Here is a 22465-nt window from a genome sequence, read left to right on the forward strand (position 1 = left end):
CATGGTGTGCAAATTGAGCGTCATTTTTTATGGACGTAAATTATGCGAGGGCAGAGAGGGGATTTCCCTGTAGCGTCGGCCAACTTATGCTCGCCGCATATGTTTATTTATGACATCTAATAATCGCTACACGCTGCTACGCCCCCTCACTTACGCGTACTTATGACTTCTCCTTCATTATTCTTATCCGTTGCAGCCTGGACTCGCGGGGCGGAAACGTGAAGGTGGCACCACATGCGGCCATAGCTAGCGATCTGGGCCAGCGCCTGTTCTTCAGCATCGGCGATAATCCCAAGGATTCGCGACTGCAGATCAACGATGTAAAGCCGGAGGATGGCGGCGTTTACCGATGTCGCGTTGACTTCTTCAATTCCCCGACGAGAAACTTCAGGCACAACCTGACCTTAGTTGGTGAGTAATGGGGGAGTTTTGAATTTGTAAAATATTGAGATAATGGGACGGTTCCTGATTAATTTGAATTCCCCCTCTTGCAGTGCCCCCCGATGAGCCGCGCATCTTCGATGCCCAAGGCAAGGAGATTGCCCAGATGGCAGGACCCTTTCGCGAGGGCTACGAGCTTTTCCTCTGCTGTCAGGTGAAAGGAGGTGAGTTTATCTACAGTTCTTATTATTTTAAATATGTAATTTAAAGAACAAGATTATAACTATCGGTATTTGTTGTTACTTTCTGACAGCAGAATACTTTTTCGTTCTGTGCTTTTAAGCCCGCTCTGTAAGGCATTTTGACCCAGTTATAAGTGTCCTGCGTGCTGGCCTCTTTGTCAGTGCCACTGCCAGCGCAGTGTGACGCATTATTTACCATTGCACTCGTGACTGTCAATTGCAGGCAACAAGGATGCTTCTATCCTGCAGCACCCTAGACCTGCGAATGCCACTCGCTAGTCACCAGTCACATCTGGCTGAGAGACCCGCATCGAGCTGCAAAGCGAAGCCATTACTCACCGAGTCTCCTTGTGCCTTTTATTGTCATTCCAGGACGCCCGCCACCCAAGGTCACCTGGTGGCGCGACAACACCGAGCTAATCGGCACCAGCCACACCTCGGTAGAGGAGGGCGCCACCGTGATGGTGAATCAGCTGCTGATTGGAACCACCACGCGCGACTTCTACGGCGCACGCATCGAATGCCGGGCTGGGGGCACACGACTGGTGGATCCGGTCCGCAAGGATGTCACCGTGCAGGTTCACTGTGAGTCCACCCTCAAATACTAATATATAGATTTATTGTTTGTATCACCAAACGACTTGCAAAAGTGTTCGTTTGCCAATAATAATGTCAGAAAACTATTTGCTGATTAGACTTGTTAACAAACTATTTAAATGGCTTTAAAAGTTTTTAGAACTTGTTAAAATGTATTACTTAATTTAGGTAAATTGAGGCAAGTTTCGAGACCACTGAAACTAATGGATTGTTAACGTATTGGTTCATGGATGACTTGCAAACCTAATAAACAAGTCAGTTTAGTTTAGATTAGTTAGCAGTTTAAAAAAGTGAAATTTTGTTTTCAAACTACATATTGAGCTATTGATAAAGAGAAATGGGTTTTACTTTAATTTTCTCATTCAATTTTAATACAAATATTGTTAAGTTTTAAACTTTAGTGAATAAATTATTAAATATCTGACTATGAATTAAATTTATTGTCTTAATAAATACATTTTCTTCCACCAGTAAAACCTGTTCGAGTAAAGATCATAACGCCAAACGATCTGCTGACCGCCGGACAGCCGATGCCCATTCGCTGCGAATCCTGGGGTTCCTATCCGGCAGCCAAGATCACCTGGCTGCTCGATGGCGAGCCCATTCGCAACGCCGAGGTCACCGTGCACAGCGACAAGGAGGTGAGTACGATGCTGGTCCCTGGTCCTGGCCAAATTGACCAAAATTGTGGCACTATTTTGCGGGGGAAGAAAGTTTTATTCTTGTCCGCCATTCCCAGGACAAGGCGACTTTGTGCCGGAAAATTTGCTTGCAGCGTTTGACATTTGATAGCTGGCCGCAGTGCAGCCACTTGTATACATATACAAGCATTTATACTATATATACAGAGAGAGAGAGAGTGCGCTGTGCAGCGCTTAATAGCTCAGGCAGAGGCGACCGCTGGGTGACCCTAAAAGCGAGCTGGACGAACTTTTCCTGCGGGCAGCAGCAAAGCGGGTGGATCCGGAAGAACAGGATGCCGGCAGACAAGTTGACTTTTAGCCAGCTTCTCTACGGAACAGAACCCTTGGCTCCTTTTGATGAACTGCACTGGGGAAAGTTTTTGCCAAGCTGCACAAATTTGCACTCTTTGGACGGCCATTGATTCGGCTAATGTGCGAATTTTTTATTTGAATTTATGTGGCTGGACCCCAACTACTATTTGCTCGCAAATGGGAGCCATTCCTTTCACTCGAGCTGGCATTTATCAGGTCGCTGTGTTCTGCAGGGCTCGGAAGATGCGGCTAGCTCAGTTTCGGCATCCATTAGTTCTCCTTCGAACCACTGTCTTTTTCGCTTTCTAATTATGCCATGTAAACGGATAGATGCTGCCAAACGTCGCCGGGCATTAGTCAGCTCGTGCATAACCAACCGACTGCCCTTCGATCCCGGGGACAGTTTTCCACACACATAACCGGACGGAGGAAAGAGGAAAAGCCAGAAAAGCCAAAGCTTGTTATTTTGCAGGTCCAGGCTTCGATTGTTGCCAAAACGTGGCTCGACTCTGGTTTTCGGTTCTCTAGCTGACGTCGTAACTTAATACCCGGTCTGCCATCAGCTCTGCTCCTCCACATCGGCAGGCAGAGCTGAAAGCTGGAGCTGGTGCTGAAGTCGAAGCTGGTGGCAGGACGATGGTTCACAAGGACATGGGCTTAGCTCGAAATTCGACTCATTATTTTCAAAGACCCAGCTGGGGAATGCAACTCGAGAGGCCAAAGCAGGCATACACACCCTGTGCTAACGAAAGCGAGTGGGCATGCAACATCCCGTTGAAGGGAAAAATATTTAACAAAATATCAATGTATCATATTTACATGGCATTATGCCAATTACAGGGCTGCAACAGCAGGGAATATAACGAATATAAGGACCTAAAAAGTGGAGAATAAATATATTATAAGCAAAAATGTATCATGTTAGCTCTAGTTATTTATCCTTTAAATTATTTTGTTAACTTTAAGCTTATATTCATGTCCCTTTCTTTTTATTTTCTTCTTGCAGGATGGCAATATCACGACGAGCATCCTGACACTGAAGGTAACTTCAGAGAACGATAATGCCGAGCTGACGTGTCGCGCCACGAATCCTTGGTTCTCGGGTGGCGCCATCGAGGACAAGCGCATCATCCGAGTGGCATGTAAGTACACACAGGATATGCTTCCTTTTTGCGGCAGGTGAGCCTGGAACCTGTTATTAGCTCGCCTTCAATTATAGCAACAATGCGACGGCCAAAAGAGGCTGAAACCAGGTCTGGGTCTGGCTACGAATCCCAGGCCATGGTCAGGAGCGGCTTTTGTGTATCCCTTACAGGTCCTGACCTGCCAGTGTGTGTGTGGAGGCTCCGGGGAAAGTCCAATTAGAAGCATATTACGGCCAGAGCCAGCGTAATTTTATTATGGCCAACGGAACCAGAGCCACGGCCAGAGCTAAAGCTAGAGGCCACATCAACCTGTTAGCAGGCGGTTGCCTCTAAGCCGCTTATAAAATGCAGTCAAGTTGACTTCGACGTCGTGTTCTTCGACTTGCCTTGATTAAATTTTCACCGTTATGTTTCTATTGCTCTTTTTTTGCTGGCCCCATAATATTTGCAACATCCGCTTCCGGCTTCCGTTTTACATTATCCCCCTCCGTCGCTCCCGTCAATATTTGTCGGGATAAAAAAGCGAAGTTAGTAGTGGTTGTTACACTTTAAGAAAATGTGTTGCTCTAAGGCTTTCAAGAAGATTTATCAATTATAAAAATAAGTTTCCATCTGTCCGTCTTTCTCCGTGTACTTGCAATTTAAATTATTAATATACTTGGCTCTTGCTTGGTTTAATTAAATCTTGTGCATTTTCAATCAGTTTCTCTATGGCCCATTAGGCAGGGCTTTTTCTCTGAGTGTGGCACACTCAAGAGGGCTGAATTACCTGCACTCAAATCAGGCCAGCAGCCGACTTGATTCGCTTGCTTTTCATTTTGTGCTTCTTTTTAATAATTCACCATAAACGTCAGCATTTTGCCCGACCGTCGTCCCACGCCATTGACATTTGGACGAGGCCCCAAGTCCGGGCTCCAGAGTTCGGAGAGTGGATGTGGGGCCACTATAGTTCAGCCCTCGTGTTCGGACAAAGGACCAACCGGAGCCAAGTGGCGCCGCCAGTCTCCGACGCGTATTAGATTTTTACAACCGTAACTAATAGTCCCATTTGGCGTGTGGTCAAGAGGCCGTGCGGCGGGCCGGGTCCTTCCCAAAGGATGTTCGGGGCCACGGCAGCTGGGGCTAAGTACATTACGCAATGCCAGCCAAGACGGAGATGGAGACGAAGATGGAGTCCGAGACGGAGTCCACCTTGTCAGCCATTGCCGTTTATTATTTTGACTTTTATTCAGCCATTCGCTGCGCTCATTAAGCCGGATGCCGCACTCACTTATCCGCTCTTCTCTTACAGATCCGCCCACGGTGTCGGTGCACTTGGCCAACGAGGATCCCAGCCGCCTGGTGACGCGGGCCGAGGGCCAGAACGTGACGTTCAAGTGCCGGGCAGATGCCAGGCCGCCGGTGACCGGCTACTCCTGGTTCAAGAATGTAAGTGAGCCCCTGATTTCCCAGTTCCTTCCTACCACATCCTCAACTCCCCCCAAGCCACGTCCATTTCCACAGCCATTCGCCCGGGGGGCTAACGACCAACAGCTGACGTGTATCAGCAACTCGACAGACACTTTTTCGAAATTTTTATTATCAATTGTTGGGGCCAGAGGCGTCGACATTCCTGCGGCCCCATAAGCAGACACTCTTGCGGTTTAATTTCATTTGGCAGGACCGCTTAAAGGGGCCTCAGCTTTAGCCCAGGACTTGAGCACACATTCCACAAGGCGCAATAGAGGAATGTGGCTGGGATCGTGGTCAGTGGGTGGGGCACAACTGCCGGACTCATTTCTCAAACGTCTTATAATTGGCTCATGATGTCCATTGAAGTCCATTCGTGTTGCAAATTATTTAACTATTAATCATGCGACAAATAAACCGAAAGAGATTGGCATTGCCACAAAGTTTCCTTTCCGTTCGTGTTTCTATTTCTTTTTTGGATGGCCAGCCAACAATGGTTTGACTTGGCCTGGGTTTCTATTATTAAACCGCATGATTCTGACATCCTTTGACAGTTTTGTCCACATGGTCACATCATCATTTTTCATAACTAGCAGCAAAAACCATAAACCCAAGCTCATATTTTCCCTTCAGTCTCCTGCTATTTTTCTCCGAACAAATTGCCAAAATAAAAAAAAAAAACCTGAAAACGATTTGAAGGACATGGAGGCGGGGTCGGTGTGCTTTCGAAAACTTCTCCTTATTTAGGGCACTTTGATTTTTGATTTTCAGTTCGCCTCTTTCTGGCTGTGGCATTAATAGGCGGAGAGAAAATGAGGCAAGGAATTATGAAAAACGAGTGGCCAAATGTGCAGAAAAAGTTCTAAAGAGCCAACTTTGTCACTTCTGCGAGTTGTTCGACGTCAGTTTGCCATATAGATTTTTATTATCAGCATGTTTTCCGCATTTCCTTTGCCTTTCCCGCACAACTTTTCACTGGGTCCAAACTTTAAAGTTTCCTCAGCCCCGACAAATTAATGAAACCCAACGAGGCGGGGCAGGGCAATCGAATTAAAGCAACTTTCGAGCGGGCCCCACATTTGTGTGTGTGTGTGTTCCCAACTCTGTGGCACATGGCATTGTTAAATGCATTATTTTACAAGGGCAAATGCAATTATTTCCGCTCTCCATCGGTGCTCCATTGGCTCTTAATGAAATTTACAAATAATCAAATGATGCAGCACGGCCAATTTGCGGCGGATCTATAACGCGGAATTCCACACGCATGACAGGAAACCGAGGGGGTGCTAATTAGCTGCCAATGATATGCACATATGGGGGCGGCGCCAACAAAGGGCGAACTTAAGCTATTTAAATTGCATTATTATTAATATTATGAATTAATTAAATTCATGTGCAAATTCCAGCCTGGTTTTCGCTACTAAATGCATAATCGAATTATTCAAGAGTCAAGCTGTGCTAATGGAGCACTCGCATCCTCGCATCCGCACAGAGTCACTTGTCGGCGTCGATTGGCAGTGAAATGCCTTCCGCTCTCCCACCCTGGCCATAATTCAATGGCCATCCGAGTGCCGGCTGTCAAATGTCGAATGCCAAATACCGGCAATGCCGAAACTACAATATTAATTTGATTTAATAAATCCGTTACGGGGCGTGGTAGAGTGGCCACATTAGGCTGAGGCAACCGCAGCAAAACTGCCCCAGCATATACGAATATTAGCAGATAGTGACCAGTGGGAGGCAGTGGCTCCATTGCGGTTGCCATTTGGTGCTGGCTCTGCTGGTGGTTGCGGGTCCTGCGGTCACTCGACAATGCATCCGGCAACCACCGCAATTGGCGCCATCTAAGACCATTTGGACAATTCTTTTCAACCATTTGTGTTTCCGCCAGCACCAGAGGGAACACTACGAAAATAAAAGGATAATTTTTCTCTAAAGATGTATGCTTATTAAAAAAAATCTTTAGGAAAGACTAACATACCTTACTTGTACATATAAAAGCTTTAATGTTTAACTGAGCTTTAATGTTTAAAAGAACCCAATAAAAAACAGGTTGCTGGTAAGCTTTCGGAAATTCGAGACCTAAGCAATCTAAAATAAAATAGACCAACCTCCTCCCCATCACTCCTTCTTCCACTTTTAAATTTAAACCGCTCGTCAATTTTAGCCAAGTAATAATATCCACCGTTTTGTGCACATTTCAGGGCATGCGAATGTCGGGCGAGAGCACGGAAATAATGCACTTGACGCAGCTGGAGCGGGAGAGCGCAGGAGCGTATGCCTGCGGAGCCACCAACACGGAGGGCGAGACCCGGAGCTCCAGCCTCACGCTCCGAGTGCAGTGTAAGTACGACTCAGGGAGTGCGGAATGCGAAATAAAATGTATACGCGTACACAAACTATGGCGGCCACGTGATGGAGTTGCATGGCGGCGAACCGGAAGCGGATGCTGCAGAATAAAATCAAAATCAACAAGCAGCCGTGGCTGCCAGCGTATAACAGTTGCCAACTTTTTCGGGCTGCGGATGGGGAAATTGCTTAGAAATGATGCATGACCATGTCTCTAACTCCATCTGTAACTGTCGGCGAGGCGGGTGTGGATTCTGGTGTGGCAAGTGCGGCGGGTGTGGCCGGTGTGCGGGACTGCCTGCGGTTGTTGCTCGGCTTGTTTACAATTGTAAAATCCGTGCTGCCGCTGGCCTAAACAACCGCCATTGATTTATTCACACGCACAGACAAAACTTTTGCCTATAAATCCAGCAACACTCGCAAAACTTTTCATAAACCTCACGGTCCGGTTTTCCAGTTCCCTGCCCCCCAGGCAGATCGGAGTTGCCTCTGGCCATTTTTTGCCGTGATTAATGTGGATTTCATATACTACTCGCACAAGCGATTTGGTTGCATAAATCAGAAGGGGGAAAATGCCGAGCTCTCCAAGCTGCACAATCGATGAAGCCCGGGGACCAAGACGAAGACGAAGGCCAAAACCGATACCGAGACTCTCAACCCGGCCAACCGAGTGAGTCTTAAGTACACTATTTGGCCGGGTTCGTGTACCCTCAATCTGGCAAAGAAATTCCATTTCAAAGCGAAGATTGTAAGGATGGCGGTGGTGCGTAGCCCTTTTGTTGCCTGACGTCGCTCCAACATTTATTGTGTTGTCAGCTTACAAGCAAAAATGTCTTTTCATGTTACGAGTCCTGCCATCGCCCGGTTCCGGAATAGTGCCACGTTTCTTTGGCTACCACTTTGACAATCTGAAATGCATTTCCCCCTCTCCCTCCAGCTCGAGAGCTGCACGACAGTTTAAGTAGTTTATATTTGAAATTATGAAAGTTTTCCGAGAGTCTTTCGCATTGACTTTGGGGGTGGGATTTAGGTAACTTTCCTTTCCACATTCGGGCACACACTTACTTGCACGAGCAACAAGTTCGCAGACACAGACAGATGGCTTAAGTATTCGACGCTGAAATGCAGCTGACTTGTGATAAAAGCCAAGAACGTAGTAATGAAGCCTCGAATGCTTATCTGCCTTGGCGTGACTTACATTTTAAAGGCGGCTTTCAGCGCCCGGTAGACGTATAATCTCAGATACTAACACAAAGCCAGTGAAAAGAACACCTAGAGAAAATAGTCAGTAATCCACTGAAATTATTAAAATTGATTTAAAAAGAAGAAAAATCAAAAACCGTATTTCCAAGAAAATCAAATAAGATCAATTTATGTTACATAATATTTTCTTAATCAAACAAAAACCTTTTTTTGCCGTGTTCAAATTTACAAACACACTCTCACAGCGACAGACAGATTCTCCCTGGGGGCAAGGCAGTGCTTCCGCATATCTGCTCTCATTTTACAGGCAAGTGAAAGTAAGCGCCGACTGACTCGCTTTTCTTCCGATACCTGGCACACAGATTTTCCCGCTAAGCTACACACAGCAGAAGAAAAAAGAAACCTCGTTCGTGAAACGGAAACATGTTAATTACTATGCTCAAGGCTATGTAGCTGGCTCGACTTCCCTTTGGATTTATCCTCCTCGTTCTTGCCTCATATTTTTGTGTGTATTTTGAAGGGGGGCGTTCCCCCAGAGAGGGAACGTGGGGCTGTTTGCTCTCCAAGGGGGAGGCTGAGCAAATTTAAAATGGAAACTTTTTGCTGCCTAACAACTCGATGGTATATATATTTATGAAGCTCGCTCTCACGTTCCCATTCCCGCTTGGCCCATCTCTCTTTTCGCAGTCTCCCCGCGCTGTAAGTCGGGCACGGAGCAGACCTCCATTGGAGCCGTCAGTCTGCACTCGATTCTGGTCAAATGCGAGGTGGATGCCGATCCGCCGGACTCGGTGCGGTTCAGCTGGACCTACAACAACACACGGAACGTGTCGCCGGTAAGTCAGCATTTATAATACTACTATTATTATGTATGGAAAAACATGCAAGTAGGATTTATGAATAAATATCATAAAAAGAAGACAGTTAGTATTTATCATACATATTTTTTAAAAAGCAAATTTAAAATTGAAATAAAAAAAATTTCCAAGAGTATCCACAACTTGAAATACTTTCCCCTAACTTTTATTGTGTAAAAACCAAGTCCTGGGCCATATTTCGCGTGTGCCCGGACTGGGCCAAAGGTGGCTTGTCCGGAATCCAAACCGAACTTATTGTGTCTGTAATTATGCCGGGGAACGTGCTGCAACCCACTGTCGCAATTACGGGAAATGGCAGCCAGTAGGAGCCAAGTTCGAAGTCAGGCTGCTATTAGCAGAACTTGTGCTAAATACTCGAGGGTTGTCTGGGATTTTCGTTCGACAATTCAAGGCAGACAGACGAACAATGGCCGGACGAGCCGGGAAGCCCAGCTCCGTAAGTGACTGAATTAAAATTTAATCAAAATGTATAAATTCGGGCAGCTGGGGGCCCCAAGCACCAGCATACCTACATTCGAGGGAATTTAAAATGCAAACCGTTTAGGTGCAAAGCACAGGACTGCAGAGCTGGCAGAAAAACGAGAGATAGATGGTAAGCAAAGGAAAGAGACCAGGAGCAGGAGTAGAAGCAGCACTTGGACATGGGCATTGAGTGGGTGAAGGTCTGACCAAACGAACCGAAAGACTTGCATATGTGACTCGACGGCTTTGGGACAGCTGTGCACAATAAATAAAGTAATTCATTTACCGCACAAGTTATTTGAAAATCTGCACGAAAATCCGGAGAGCCACCGGATGACTTATCCCGTCTCCAGTTCGATTCGTTTGTCCTGCAATAAAAACTTATTTGCCTTCAAATATTTATGCTCCGTGGCTCCTGGTCCGGGGTTTGCTTTGATTTCGATTCGGAATTGGAGTCGGATCCCAACTGCATTTGATCCTGCCGACGTCCGCACAATGTGAGCCGTTCTAATCCCCCGGCTTTGGCCGTCTCCTTCTACATTTCAGGTGCTCAACTCGAGGATACAGTCGAACGGGCTGGCCAGCACAGTGACGTACCTGCCGCAGACGGACTCGGAGTTAATAACGCTCGCCTGCTGGGCCAGCAATGCGGTGGGCCGCCAGACGACGCCCTGTCTGGTGCACATCCTCCCTGCCAGTAAGTACAGGTGGAAGGAAGCCGAGTCGAGTTGAGGAAGTTGTTGCCACAAGATGCCGGCACTTACCTCCATCTTCGCCGCAATTTAGAGGAGACGCCACCGCTGCTAGCACTGGTGTTGGCCCCCAGTCTATCTCTTATGCACACATAAGGATCTACTTACATAATTGGCGAGTGTGTGTGCCGAGGAGAAGGAGGGGATGCGGTTATACCTGTACCAGTGCCGGTGTCGGTGTCGGTGCCGGCGTGTACTTTGCCAAAATGTTGCCAAATAATCCTTGGGCTGAACTGCCTGCCGGTACTGCAGGACTTGGCCAAATTCGGTTGTTATTAATGCAAACTAGGGGCGTGGCTATGCACTGTTCGAAAATGTTGTCTTTGCTTAAATTGAGAGTCGTACTGTATTTTTAAATATCTTGAAATTATAATATTGTTTATTAAATTCCGCTTTAATTTAAATGACACAAATTTTGTTGCTGACTTTTCCAGCCGAATATATTTCCAAGTATTTTCTCAGCATTTTGTGCAATCCACCCTCCGCTTAAAATCACAGCCAACTTCATAATTTCCAGGGTGTAGTCCTTACTCTATATTTTGGTTTTAACGTGGCAACGCCTTCATTTGCGGCAAAGTGGCGCTTTAAGGCAGCGAGAGAGCTGCTTTTAAATGCAATTACGGCCGAGCGGCGGTGGGCCATTAAGCCCCGGCTTGTCCGTGACTGTGACTATGACTAACTGCTATCTGCCCGGCTCTTTTCCAGATACTCCAGAGGCGCCGAAGGCCTGCGAACTGCGCAACGACACCGTCCTGGAGGTGGTCTGTGTGGCCGGCAGCGACGGCGGCCTCTCGCAATACTTCATGCTGGAGGTGGTGGGCGGCGACCTGCTCTACTCCGGCGATTCTGGGCAGGCACAGGGACAGGGCTCCAACCGGGGACAGTTCAGCGAGGCCATTGGCCTGGGCGACAACGAGATATCCACGCTCAACGACCAGGTGAGTGCAGCAGCAGCAGCAGCCCCTGAATCGAGTTAGCCTAAGTTGATAAGTTCCAGCAAGCAAAACGCAAATTGCTCAATTAAATTAAGATTTACTCACGGCTCGGCACACAGCCGGCAGCTAGAAACGCAAGACTGAAGCCGAGGCTGAAACTGAAGCTTAAAAACTGACGCTCGAAGCTGAAAGCTGGAAAGCTGGAAACTGAAACCGAAACATCACAGTGAGGGGCAGGGACTTGGCAATAATTCACTTGAAATCCATATGGTCAATTAGTGTGCATGTCCTTTGACTTTTCTGCTTGAATTAGTAATAAATATTTTGGAGGAGACGAGGGGGGCATGGCTGCAGGGCCTTCTCCGGCCAACTCGAGTGTAAAAGGGACAACATAATTAATGCTGTGAGTCCCCGGTCAAATGCTCGCACCCTTTGTCCCCACTGCAAGCTGCTGAGTTATTAAATTATCCCTGTCACTCGTCGTAGATGGGAATATCATATGAAAATTTCATTTCATTTCGTTTCGCTGCGCCCGGTCGGACTTCTCTTCTGATGAAGCGCTTTGCCGGGCGAGTTTATTAGCAAAGTAGCCAAGCGCAAAGCTCATCACGAGGATGGTCATGAAAATGAAAATGAAAATGCGAACGACGATGACGATGATGATGTTGATGATGATGATGATGGCAGGGACTACTTCTCCGTGTCCTGGACAGAGTATGACCCACGCGTTGGTCCGTTGGCTGGCAGCTTTAAACTTTCATGCTAGATAAAGGCCACACTCGGACTCGCACTCACACACTGCCGCCGGCGGCAGGACTCGGCTGGGGCTGGAAAAGTGCCGCAAGGACAACATAAATTACTTACGCTTACTTGAGTGGGAATTTGTGCGTAACCAACGAAGCTCACTCGATTGTGTCCCATTACGGCAAACGGATATTCAGTTTAAAATTTCAGACACTGTCCTGTTTCTGTTTCTGTTTCTGCTTCTGTTTGGGTTTCAGCCTCGGCTCCTAGCTCCTGTACAGTTGTGCCTCGAAAACAGTTTTCGGGCATGAATAATTATTTATGCGTTGGGTCCGCTCTGGACCGAAAAGTTAAAAGTACATGGCATACTTGGCAGCGTATGGCAAGTGAATTATAAATGCGTCTGTATGCCGTTGTCATAGTCGCATCCTGAATCAGCCGGCGCATATGTGTGTGTGCTCGCCATATATTCTATATATTGAAATGTTTTGCTTTGTGTATAATTTCAGGCGACATCTGCACCCATCTTCCGCATGCAGGAGAACAGTCCACAGTTTCGTTTGAATAATTTAGAGCCGGGACGTGAATATCAATTTTTAGTTTACGCCGTCAACGCCAAAGGACGCAGCGAGCCGCCGGTGGTGATTGAGAATGTACGCGTGGCCGCCCAACTGGGACCATATGGTGAGTGTGTACCCCGAAAAATCCTAAGATACTTGACAGCCGACAAGCGGAAACTGAAACTGAAACTGCAAAAAAAAAAAACAAAAAGGGAGCCCGGTCATGCCGCTCGGCCTCTCTTGCTAATCACATAAACAGCGCAAGTTATGGCCTCCCGGTTGCCAGTTGTGGGTCACTTCTTTCCCGGGCCAATAAAGTACCCCGATCCTGAGCCAGCCTCTGGGTCTCCATCACGGTTTCGGTCTCGGTCCTGAGACTGAAACTGAAACTGGAACTCGGAACAGCTGAGGACGGAACTGTCTAATTCAACGCTTGACTGCATTTTCAAATCAACGCAAGTTCGGGGAAATCGTCTTCAATCAGCCGCCGCGAAAAGTTCGCACATGGCGTCACACACACACACACAGGGAGAGAAAAGGCAGAAGAAGGTCGGGTGGCTCCGACCCAGGGATGCCCAGCAGTCTCTTTGGACTCTAAAAAACATTATTGGGAGTTCCTGAAGATATTTATATTAACTATATTTTAGAGGCTTTACAAAAATATATATACTTTATGGAATAGAAAATATTATATATGCATAGGCTACTCGTCAAATGCTGAGTATGAAAATCCCATAGAGGAAAGAGCCAACCTGAAGTCTCCTGGAGAATGCCTAACTGCCTCCAGTGAGTCAGTGGATGCCCAAGGCTTCGCCCTTGAGAACGGGACGCCCTTTTCTAATCCAGTGACTGAGTTATGCAGTGAAGCGGAAAGCATTTCAGCATTTTCCATCAATTCTTTGAGTGGGGCACACGCATATTACGTATACGCAGGGGCGTGCCGCAACAGCCTCTTCATTTTGCTCAAGCCTAACGACATAATGCGACTGCCTGAGTGTGTGTGTGTATCTTTGTGTTTGTGTGCGAGCACATGTGAAGTGTGCGTGAGTATGCCAAAGTGTGTTTGTGTGTGTGTAAGGGAGCGTAAGCGTAAGCGGAATTGCTTCAATTTTCGTTTTGCTTAACGGCCACCGTAGACACTTTTCTTTTATTGTTCCTTTCCCATTTGCTGGCTCTCTCTGGCTCTCGCTCCTGCCATCCTGCTCTCCTTCTCGCTCACAACTACGACAACAATGTTGTCATTATTTTCATGCTGATTTTTATTTTTATCTGCATTTCCATTACCATTTCCACTTCCATTTACCGCTCGAGCCGTGCAATACTCGGCCATTTTTATTTCGGCTTCCTTTTCCTTTTTTCGGTGTGCCCGCCCGCCGGTCATAAATCACTCATATTGCCCGATTTAATGGCGCTAATTGCATTTGATACGCAAATGTTCGATTAGGCGCACTCACTAGATTTTGCGGCGCAGTCAATTTCCCGGCGAAACTTATTTACATGAAACAACAGCTGCCCGCCAGCTCCCGGCGTCTCCCAGTTACTTATGTATGTTAATGGGCCTCTGTCCGCAGATTCGGCTTTGTCCGGGCTCGTAAATTCGGCCTCTGCGATTACACAGCCGAGACTATATGGACTCCGCGGCGGCGTAGGGCGCTGGGAGCCCTTCTAATTTATGCGGAATTTTAACAGCTGCCTTTGCCTAGCCCACGCAGATTTTTCCGTTTTTCCCGATGTTTTGTTTTCGTGGGCTTCCTTCCGTTCGGCATATGTGGGGCCATAAATTCGTGAAAGCAGGTCGTCGCCAGGCAGTTGCCACCTAACCAGATTCTAGGGAATAAATAAAATGGAGCCAAATCAGCTGACGCTGATTTAAATCAGTTTACGCAGAACTCATCAACAGAATTTATTGCACTTGGCCCGCCCGCGGTGAGCGAAGGGAAATCGTGAAAAATACCCAGCAAAGTGGGCACTTGAGCTGCGAAAAAAGCATCAAAGAAGAAGCCAAGCCGGTGAATAAATAAGTAAATGCCCGACCAAACAATGGTGGTGAAGGTGAACCAAGAGGCAGAGGCGGAGGTGAGGACAAAGACGGAGATGGAGCTGGAGCTGGGAAACTGATTAAAAAACAGGCAGGGCTGATGATGGAGATGCCGTGAACCTTGGCATCAGAAGTCGATCCAGTCCAAAGGCCAAGCAATAACGGCAGGCAGCAACAAAAATTAAATTGAGCCGCAGGTGTAGGCAATTTCCACTCAAACGCTCACTTCAAAAGCGGGAGACGGACCTGAAGGAGGTCCTGCTTCTGCTCCTCCGCACTTGGCAATGTTTCAATTCCGGGGCCGTTGCTTTGACGGCCCGCAAATGGAGCGGAAATGCTCCTGCCTGCCAACGAAAAGGGGGAGGCTGGCTTTAACGAATGTCTGGCATAAATCTTGCCCGGGGATCATCTTACAATCAGTTCAGCGAGAGCAGGAGCAAGAGCAGGAGCCGGATCTGAAGGTGGAGCTGATGCCCGGGGCTATGGCTCACACATTATGCTGCAATTTCCGCCGGCTGGAAATCTAATAAATATAAACAATGCCTCACATGTTGCTCATAATTGCCAAGGCTTTGCGGCAAGTGCCATCAGGCCTAATCGCTGGTAATAAGTGGTCAGAGGTGGGGGCCTGCCGGTTCCTGGCCTGTGATATTCATAATTTCTGTTCTCTAGCAGCAACTATTTATCAAGCCCGTAGATGTCCCATCACCGAGGACTCGGCCATTTCGGCTAATTTCAATTTTCAACCCTATTTCATCCTGCCTGCCGAGAAGGGGGAGGCGGCGGATAAACAAAAACACAATAAGCAAACAGTCAAAGGCAATCAGTTAGGCAAAAGAACACGGCACAGCCAAGCAAATAAATAAATAAACGAGGGGCGAGCGAGCGAGGAGGGACAAACAGAAATCAGCAGAAGCAGCAGCATCAAACTAATTCCGAGCAAATAACAAATCATTGCGAGGCCCCTGGAACTATCTGAAGTTCCACCTACGACCGATGATAATGCACAGGAAAAAAAGAAAGGCAGCTAATACAAAATAAAATATATCAAATTTTGAACCATCTCAAAGTTATTTTTATTTTAAAATATTTAAAAGGGTATTATTATCTTTCATGCTTTGAATTAATACCTCAAACATCCTTGAGGATTCATTTTAAATATATTCGCCCTGTGTACTAATAGTATTCTGTTCCTTCTTCCTTACAGATGAATCCATTCTATCCGAGGACCCAACGCCCGCAGAAACGACACACCATGGCGGCGGCGGTGCGGGCGGAAGCGGCAGCTCCAGCGGCTTGGGCACCGGCGCCAGCACGGGCAGCGGACCGGAGAAACAGTCCACCCTGCTAATACTCGCCGCCGTTGTGGTGATAGGCGCCGTCGTGGTGACGTCAATTATCGTGGCCGGCATCGTCGTGGTCTGCCGGCATCGTCCGCGGCCACCTGAGCCGCAGGAGGTGCGCAAGAGCATGCGGTGAGTAGGGGATCTGGTCTTTTGTTTCCATCCTGCTGGCTGCTGGGAAAAACTAATAATGAAATTGTTTGCTCCCGGCATGTGTGTGCGAATGTGTGTGCAGAAATAATTACGAAATTATTTATGTGGGGCACGTGACTGACAGCCGAAGCGGAAGAAGCGCAGAAGAAGCCGCGTGGGAGTGGAGAGCGTGGCATACTTTCTTGCGCATTTCTCGCTTATGCTTATTACGCAGAAAGTAATTAAATGACGGTCGCTCAATCAATTCCGCCTGCTTTAAACTCACCTCACCGTCGAAGGAAGGTCGACAGGTCGAGAGGCCAAATGACCGCTTGGCCTATCCGACCTGGTTAGTGCCGGGTTCATTAAAGCGATTGTCTAAACAGTTTGGGGCCGCCAATCGATTAGAGCCGAGCACGCACCTGGCCAGTAAATTATGCTTAGTCTGTAATTAAATTAATTAAACCTGCACCTGACGATGACGACCCAGGCGGGTCCAGGTCGGGTCCCGAAAAGAATCGCTATAAACGAGGACCGGAAGCGAGGCGGCAGCCGCACAAGTGAGAGTTTTCCATTTAAGATAGGAAATCAGCGCTGTATCTGCGAAAGGGTCGCGGTCGCGCCTTCTCCTGTGGGCGGGTAATTAAGCAGCTGTTTAGCCCCCATTCCCATGCTCCCGCCCTCAGCCTGCTAATGAAAGATAAACACAGTGTTCCGTCCCTCATCGTCCCTTGTGTCCATGTGGACGGGCCTCGACCTGCACCCCTGAACTGGGCTGGGATGGCTCTTTCTTTGATTCGACAAGCGGCACTGGCACTGGCACTAGCTCTGGCGCTGATTGCTCAATAATGAATTCGGGCGACCACTTCAAAGGGAAATCCAACGAAATATTAATTATAGTTGCCTAAAATAGTCGCGGGCACATCAAAGCGAGAACGCATGCGGGTCATTAAATGGTCATCCCGACTGTCAAACGCTCTCCATGTTCGCCCTGCCGTGCCATGTCCGTGCATAAATAAATTTTCATCATCAGCGGCGCACCTGTGTGGCGCTCCGCCATTCCATTCCGTTCGATGCCACCCCTTCGGTTCCGTGGCATGTGCGGCTATGCATAAATTTTAATGATTTGCCTTTTGCGGCAAAGTATTAGTGCAAATATTTGATGCCGCCGATAAGAGACAGCGATAGAGTGCGGCGTAATTAGCGTTCCCAGCGGCAGTTGGTTTATATTTAATTTACAATGGACCATCGAGCAGGCTGATTAAAAGTTCTCGACGGTTCTCCAGAGAAATTGTATATTTTTGCCCATATATATTATCATTCAAATACGGAGTCGATACGCGTAGCTCTCGTCAGCGGTTGGTGTGCGAATATTGCGCATACGCCCCGTGGCCCCGGCAAGCGAATGAATTTATTTTATATTGCCACCGTTTCTACCCTAAACAGCCAGAAAAGTTGCCAGCTCCCCAGGTGGCGGCTGCAGGTTTTGAATGCCGCTGTTGATATTGAAATTTGTGTCGCCTGAGAGCAGGAACCCGGCTTAGTTTGTCCACTTTGCTAAGCTGTTTTTATATACAGACATACCTTCAAACAAGTTGCTCGAAAAAGTGGTGGGCGCCTTGGGTACTATTAGCAACTTGTGTGTGTAGAGCAGGCAGGCAACCTGAACTTTTAATAGATTTTGACGACTATTTTTCAATTTGTTTATATTTGCAGGCCGGCGCGCAGCGATGTGCCCAGCATGTACATCGAGGAGGACGAACTGAATGAGCTGGAGGAGGGCGGCGGACGAGCGGCAGAGATTCGGGCGCGAGTAGCCCCGCCCACGGCGCATCTTTGCGGCGGAGGCGTCGGCGTGCCTGGCGTTGGATCCAGTGGCGGAGCCATTGTGGGCGTGGCCGGACCGCATCACTACATCTCCGAGAGCTTCATCCAGTATGCGCAGCCCAGTCTAAACGGTACTATTCCAAAATCTATACTCAACCGACTGTAGCCGTAGCAGTAGACGTATCTGTATCCGTAGTCCTAGTCGTAGTCGTATTCAAGTAGCCATTAATTTATCTATCCATCCACCACTCTGCGTTTGCACCCCCTCAATCGGCCCACTCGAGTGCCACTTGATATTAATTTGTAGTCGTAGCCTTAGTTTTAGTTGATTGATTTGCCCAATTGAATTTACGCTGTATGTTTATGTAAATAGCCCACCTGCACACCGACTGCCTGTACACCTCACCCGAACACGTTGCCTCGTAGCCATTATGTAGATTGGTTTAACATCTTGTTTAGGCACAATGCAAAATGAATAAATTGTCAGAGCCACAAGCACTTATATTTTTCAACCGACAGCTGTTTGCTGGTCAACCTCTGCTTTGTGTTTGTGCGAAACGAATGTTTAGTTATGTTTTGAGTACACGTGAGCATGTGAGTAGCGCTTGAGGGATGCCATTTGGGTGCGAGGACTTGACATAAAACAATTTGGTTGGCTTGAGTCTGCGCTAATGATGCGGTTGCACATCAAATTGGCTGCCAACTAATGAGTGAGAGCACGTGTAAATGCAAAACTAATTGCCCCTCATTTGGCATTCACAAAAGTAGCTTATGACATTCGAGTACACTTTCCCAATTAGCGCGGATCAAAGTATTTAATTTCGTTGCATTCAATTTGTATTTGAATTTGACTTGAATTTGAATGAGTTGAGCGATTAGTTGGAGTATCGGAAGGGTATTTCCGCACTAGCCGGGCACCCGGAGTAATGAGTAACCAGTAACCACCTCCACTTCAACCCTAGCCATAGTTCTCTGCCTCTCCCTCACAATCTTCTCTCTCTCTCTGTCTCTGCCTCCGCCTTTCTCTGTAGGTAGCGAAACACTCTCCACTCGCCTTCCAACAACTGTCTTAATCCTCGACTTGAAGTTGTAAATACCTTGCCCAGTACTTAAAGCCATGTATAGTAGTGTGCCCCCACACGTATCGAGATCATCCTGAGAGTCGTCGTCCTCCTAACCGTAACGTTCCCGTTATCCATCCAACCAGGCGATGTGCTGATGCCCCTGCTCGCAACGTCGTCCGGCCAGCCTCGCAGCGTGTCCGTGGTCCTGGCCACAGCTGCTCCACTTGCTGGGAACCCCTGTTCTGGGAGCCGAAACACTGCCTGGCCGCCCAAATGTATGCAAAGTAAATTTTATGTAACTAAATCTGTGCAGCAGGTCGAAGCAAGCATACAGTACCAGTACGAGTACCAGTACCAGAAACAGAAACAGCACGAGATACAGATACTCAAACAGAAACAGAAACAGGAACAGAAACAGGACCAACTGCAGTTGCAACTGCAGCTGCAGACCAGGCCACAGATGGCCAGTCATGTTTGAGTGCCAAGTCCCTGTCGAAATTGGCAGTATGCGAAGACGGAGACGGAGGCGGAGGAGGGATGAATACTTTTAATATCCCTTGGATACCGAGGACCCCGGCTCCGTTCCTGCTCCATTTCACATTTTAATTTGTCGTCCATTTGACATCCCAATTTACTTAGCTTGTTGCGTTGTAGTTGCCACATCCGTGCATTTCACATGTCTTTCATCAGATCTCCTTTTTTCCCTTTGTGCATCTGTAATTATTCGGCAATGGCTTTGTGGCCAATGTCACAGAAATGGCCAAAAGCTTCCTTTCAATTGCCATGATTCACCAAGTCAGTCAGCTTCTCAAAAGTCATCCAGATAAGGGATTTAAATGAATGGATCACAGATATTAAATAAAAACTAATTGAAGCTGATGAGTTTTTTGCCTGCCATTCGGTTGGCCAATCACTGCCAAAATAGATGCCGGAGTTCAGGCAAATATTGCTCCATGTGCCCGTTTGCATAGCCTTTGTTTTTGTTGACATTGCTGTTTATTTCTCTGCCATTCTTTCCACTCCCGCTTAGCACCCGTTCCGAGTGCAGTGCCAAGTCTTTGCGATGTTTTGCATAAATTTCGAAGCGCAGCAGACGCACTGGCAAACAAACACATGTACTCGGCACAAACATGCCTCAGACAGCAACAAATTTGCAAAATATTCCCAGCTATAACCTTCTCTTTCCGGTCTCCCTCGGCTCGCTCTGTTTGCTGTGCGAGCTCATGCAGACTTTGTTTTAACTTTGAATTGCATAAATTTTAATTATTTCGAAAGCACTAAATTAAAACACAACAAGAACGGAAGCTAACTTCGGCACGCCGAAGTTTTTATACCCTTGCAGATTGGTTTCGATGTTTATATTATAGATTTAAATGCTGAAAACACTCACAAAACAGAGTTTCATTACATTTTACCTATACTTATTATGTTTACAGTTTGACAGTTACAGTTTTACATTCCCAGCTTTACATATTTTATACATTTGCCGATCGCTTCTATGGCAGCTATATGATATAGTTGTCCGATTTTTATAAAATTTATATCAAAATTCTAGAATAATAAAAAAAGCTTATAACTTAAAGTAGATGAAAATACGTTGAAAAACAACGAAGTTATAATTTTTTTTCGATTAATTTCCCGATCGTTCCTATGGCAGCTATAAGATATAGTCGTCCGATTTTCATAAAATTTTTACCAAAATTCTTAAATAATATAGAATGGCCATATCTAAAAAATGGTGCAAAAATGTTGAAAAACAGCAAAGTTATAATTTTTTTCTAAAAATATATCGAACATTTGTATGGCAGCTATATGATATAGTCGTCCGATCCGGCCCGTTCCGACATATATAGCAGTGAGAGCATATAGAAGACTATATGCAAAGTTTCATTCAGATAGCTTTAAAACTGAGGGACTAGTTTGCGTAGAAACAGACAGACGGACAGATGGACAGACGGACAGACGGACAGACGGACAGACGGACAGACGGACAGACGGACAGACGGACATGGCTAGATCGACTCGGCTGTTGATGCTGATCAAGAATATATATACTTTATAGGGTCGGAAAGGTCTCCTTCACTGCGTTGCAAACTTCTGACTGAAATTATAATACCCTGCAAGGGTATAAAAATAAGCACAAAGGCACACACAGAGAGCGGGCGAGAGAGACATCAGCAGAGCGGATGGCAAATGCAAATATTATTTAATGGGCAGATGTGTCGTATACGTGATATTATTGCTAAACACAACATGGGCTATCCGTTCCCTGCCCCTGCCGCGTTAACCCCGATGCGTGGGCTCAAATGTCACAAATTAGCTAAATTTGATTTTGTCAGCGATTTAATTTTATATTTTCATTACCCTCAGCTTGTTGTCCCTTCTCTCGGTTTGGCTTCTGCACTACACCCGTCAGCAGCCCTAATTTATGTGCGCTGGGGGGCTGTTCGGCTGACACGACGCACACAAACTCGACATTCGACTTTCTCGGGTGTGCATATTTGTAATTCCCGCTCCAGTGCTGCCCTCTCACCCGGCAGAACGTAAACCAAGTCAACTGGCTTACAAGACACTAACAAGTGCCAAAGTCGGGCTGAAGTGCGCCAGAGGAGCGGTCCAAGAATGTAGTAGCTGTTGCTCCAAGACGCCAACTGAGCACAGACAGTTTGGTAACTGTCTTGGCGAGGATTACACTGGGCTACAAAGCATCTGAAGCGCCTGTCTGAATTGTCTAAAAGAACTACATATCGAAATAATATAAAAGCTCCAGATCAATGCTGTTAGGAGTATAAGCAATACCCTAAGTAGTTATATTATCCCAAAAGACTACAACAAATATTTTCATAATCTTCTTTGAATATTTTCTAAGCTAAATATAAACTTTTCCATGATATATCACAGATTTTAACTAACAAAAAATCCAGTTAAAAACAATTCAGGACATGTATTTAGGCCAGTTAGACGCCAAGTGTCGAGTTAGGCTAGTAAATTTGATCTAGGTCCTGTCTAGGAATTCATGGTGTGCCCACTAGCAGCCAAGTCAAATTGAAATAAAAAGGATGTGGAATGAGCAAAACACTTCCAGCGCCGTAACTCAGGGCAAACAAGTGAGCCACTGTGCACACATGTACATCCATCCATCCATCCGCCCAGTGCCACGAAAAGACAGTCTCACATCTCGGCCTGGGCTGTCATTAGCCAGCATTTTTAATTGCATATGCTAGTTCCATGTGTGTGTTTTTGTGTTTGCCACCGTACAGGTGGCACTGGGGCAAGGCTCCGGGGGGACCAAAGGACGCAGCCCCCGGCGCAGTCAAATTCGTTTGACTTTTTGTGCCCCACAGTCATATCTCAGGGTGCGTGCGGAAC

General features: G+C 46.9%; 1 protein-coding gene and 1 long non-coding RNA gene across 7 annotated transcripts in view; one reads left to right on the plus strand and one right to left on the minus strand.

Annotated features, from left to right (window-relative positions):
- Positions 1-22465, plus strand: part of side (sidestep) — a 66864-nt gene that overhangs the window by 40808 nt on the left and 3591 nt on the right. For 2 of the 5 annotated variants that reach the window (XM_017179994.3, XM_017179995.3), the window contains exons 4-16: positions 197-411; positions 495-605; positions 996-1208; positions 1692-1861; positions 3222-3357; positions 4652-4788; positions 7014-7152; positions 9049-9197; positions 10248-10398; positions 11159-11391; positions 12642-12816; positions 15938-16205; positions 17922-18163. In XM_017179994.3, coding sequence (XP_017035483.1) covers positions 197-411; positions 495-605; positions 996-1208; positions 1692-1861; positions 3222-3357; positions 4652-4788; positions 7014-7152; positions 9049-9197; positions 10248-10398; positions 11159-11391; positions 12642-12816; positions 15938-16205; positions 17922-18163 — 2339 coding nt within the window. Of the gene's footprint in view, positions 1-196; positions 412-494; positions 606-995; positions 1209-1691; positions 1862-3221; positions 3358-4651; positions 4789-7013; positions 7153-7584; positions 7829-9048; positions 9198-10247; positions 10399-11158; positions 11392-12641; positions 12817-15937; positions 16206-17921; positions 18164-19239; positions 19938-22465 lie in introns of those variants that run through there. The other 3 variants (XM_017179993.3, XM_070286684.1, XM_070286685.1) reach the window with 3 other exon arrangements.
- LOC138928789 (uncharacterized) lies at positions 10254-11632 on the minus strand. Of its 2 annotated transcripts, none has more exons than XR_011445150.1 (3): positions 11494-11632; positions 10466-11431; positions 10254-10392 (listed from the first exon to the last, which is right to left on the minus strand). It is a non-coding gene; the product is annotated as an uncharacterized lncRNA (long non-coding RNA). The 2 variants fall into 2 exon arrangements; XR_011445149.1 differs by having other exon boundaries at positions 10466-11416; positions 11494-11624.

The sequence above is a fragment of the Drosophila kikkawai genome, chromosome 3R, assembly GCF_030179895.1.
Source record: "Drosophila kikkawai strain 14028-0561.14 chromosome 3R, DkikHiC1v2, whole genome shotgun sequence".
In the NCBI taxonomy this organism is placed as follows: Eukaryota; Metazoa; Arthropoda; class Insecta; order Diptera; family Drosophilidae; genus Drosophila; species Drosophila kikkawai.